Source organism: Monoraphidium neglectum (genome assembly GCF_000611645.1).
Source record: "Monoraphidium neglectum strain SAG 48.87 unplaced genomic scaffold scaffold02288, whole genome shotgun sequence".
In the NCBI taxonomy this organism is placed as follows: Eukaryota; Viridiplantae; Chlorophyta; class Chlorophyceae; order Sphaeropleales; family Selenastraceae; genus Monoraphidium; species Monoraphidium neglectum.
Window position 1 is genome coordinate 8294 of NW_014011340.1, and position 1901 is coordinate 10194.

The 1901-nt window shown below is 66.9% G+C and overlaps 1 protein-coding gene across 1 annotated transcript; it reads right to left on the bottom strand.

The window, feature by feature from the left end:
• Nucleotides 1-1231: 1231 nt before the first annotated feature.
• MNEG_10376 (hypothetical protein) lies at nucleotides 1232-1782 on the bottom strand (the record flags this gene model as incomplete). Its single annotated transcript, XM_014041154.1, has 2 exons — nucleotides 1232-1653; nucleotides 1752-1782. 2 exons carry the CDS (start codon nucleotides 1780-1782, stop codon nucleotides 1232-1234), a joined length of 453 nt encoding a protein of 150 aa, XP_013896608.1.
• Between the last annotated feature and the right edge of the window lie 119 nt (nucleotides 1783-1901).

Sequence of the window (1901 nt, forward strand, 5' to 3'; positions counted from 1 at the left end):
GCATTCGCACAGCGTTGTTGCAGGCCTGCGCACACTTGAGTTGGATCAAACCCCGCAACCCTTGGGGATTCCCCTTGAATCGTCAAGCGCGCAAACGGCCGCCGCGGTGTGTGTGTGTGTGTGTGTGTGTGTGTGTGTGTGTGTGTGTGTGTGTGTGTGTGTGTGTGGATCTTCTCTCGATAGGGCGCGCACAGCACGGGGGCTCCCAGCTTCACACTCTCGTCAGTCCGTCAGCGGTTGCGAGACACTGCGGACTGCCTAGAAGCTCACGGGCTCCTGTCATGGCTGGCCGCCGCTAAGGCCCGTTACAATGGAGCTGCAGGGCACAGAATGCAGGAGAAAGCGGGAGTCTGTTGAGGTGGTATGCATCCAGCGGTGACGCCACCCCCCTTCTGGCATCAGAAGCTGGCATGTTCAGCCATACCTGTTGCTTACACGATGCCGAGTTATGCCATATCCAAAGCGTCCTAGCCTCACGACAGGCAGCGCTGCGGCGCTGCTCTTGTAGGTTGATCACCCAGTTCTGGCCAGAACGGCGGGTGCGGCGATGTGGTAAATCAGCAGAACGCCGCGAAAAATTGACTGCCCTTGTGGCGCATGGGACCCTCATGAAGGGGTGCAACCTTTGGAGGCACGTAGAAAACCTTTGGAGGCACGTAGAAACAAGAAATAGATGCTTGACATACAAGGGGCTGGGGTGTGGTGCCGACTGCCAGCTCCCGGGCCAGTGTTAGGTGCAATCCCTGTTTTGAATTCAGCAAAAACCGTATTAACAGGCAAGCATGCACCGCGCGCCCTGCACTCTCATTCGACGGGGCTGGTGGTGGGGGTGGTGGACATGGCGGCGTCGCCCGCGTGCTGTGGGCCATACAAGGATACACTATTCTGCTGTCATTGCGCTCGCCCCTGCCCTCAAATGTGCAAGTTGAAGCCTGCCTGTGCGCACGGATGGCACGCATATCGACGATTCTGCAGCCTGCGCCCTACCCTGCAATGGACGTCTCCGGCGCCGCCCGCGGCAGCAGCGCCCCGAACCATTGCCCCATGAAGGTGAGCTAGCCCCTGCAAAGCGCGCGGTACGCCTGCCGTCCACCCTCTGTTGTGCACGCCCCTTTTCCACAGACGCACCGCCGGCAGCCCAGAAGGTTCTGCCTTCTACGCCGCGCTTTGACCATTGCGAGCCGCCCGGCCCTGGGCTCTTCGGCGCCTCGCCGCCGCAGTGACGTCACCCCTACGTCAGTGTGCCGCCGCCGTTGCTGGCCTCGTTGGCGGAGCGCGCGACGAAGTAGTCCTTCAGCCGCATCTTCACGCTGGCTGCGCCGCCGCCGCCGCCACGGGCCACTGCGCTGCCGGCTGTGGGGAAGCCCGCACCGCTGGCGCTGCTCGTGCCGGGGCGCTGCGTCAGATGACTGATCTTGTTGAGGCCTGAGTTGAGGGCCGCCTTGAGCAGCGGGTTGCCGCCGCCGCCAAAGCCGCTGCTGCCTGCGCCCACGCCCGCACCACCCGCCGCCGCCAGCGCGCCGGGCGCCAGCTTGCTGCGGCCGGGCGAGGTCGTGGCCGCGTCGCCGGCGCCGGGGGCTGCAGCCCGCGCGGCCGCGGACGCGGGCGGCGGCGCCGCGTGGTCCGCCTCCCACACGGGCTTGCGGCCGAGGCCTGGCGCGCCGTACGGTCCGGGCGTAGTTGGCGCGTGGCCCGACGGCGATCGTGCGCCCGAGAACGCGCCGCCGCTGCCGCCGACGGCGCCCGAGAACGAGTGCAGACCGCAGCCAGTGAGCCCCTCATCGGGCAGCCCCACTGCAAGCGGCCCCGGCCGCCGGCTGCCGCTCCCCCCGCCGCCGCCGCCCGTCGCGCCCGGCGCCGACGAGAACGACGCCGACCGCCCGACGCACGCGACCGCCGCC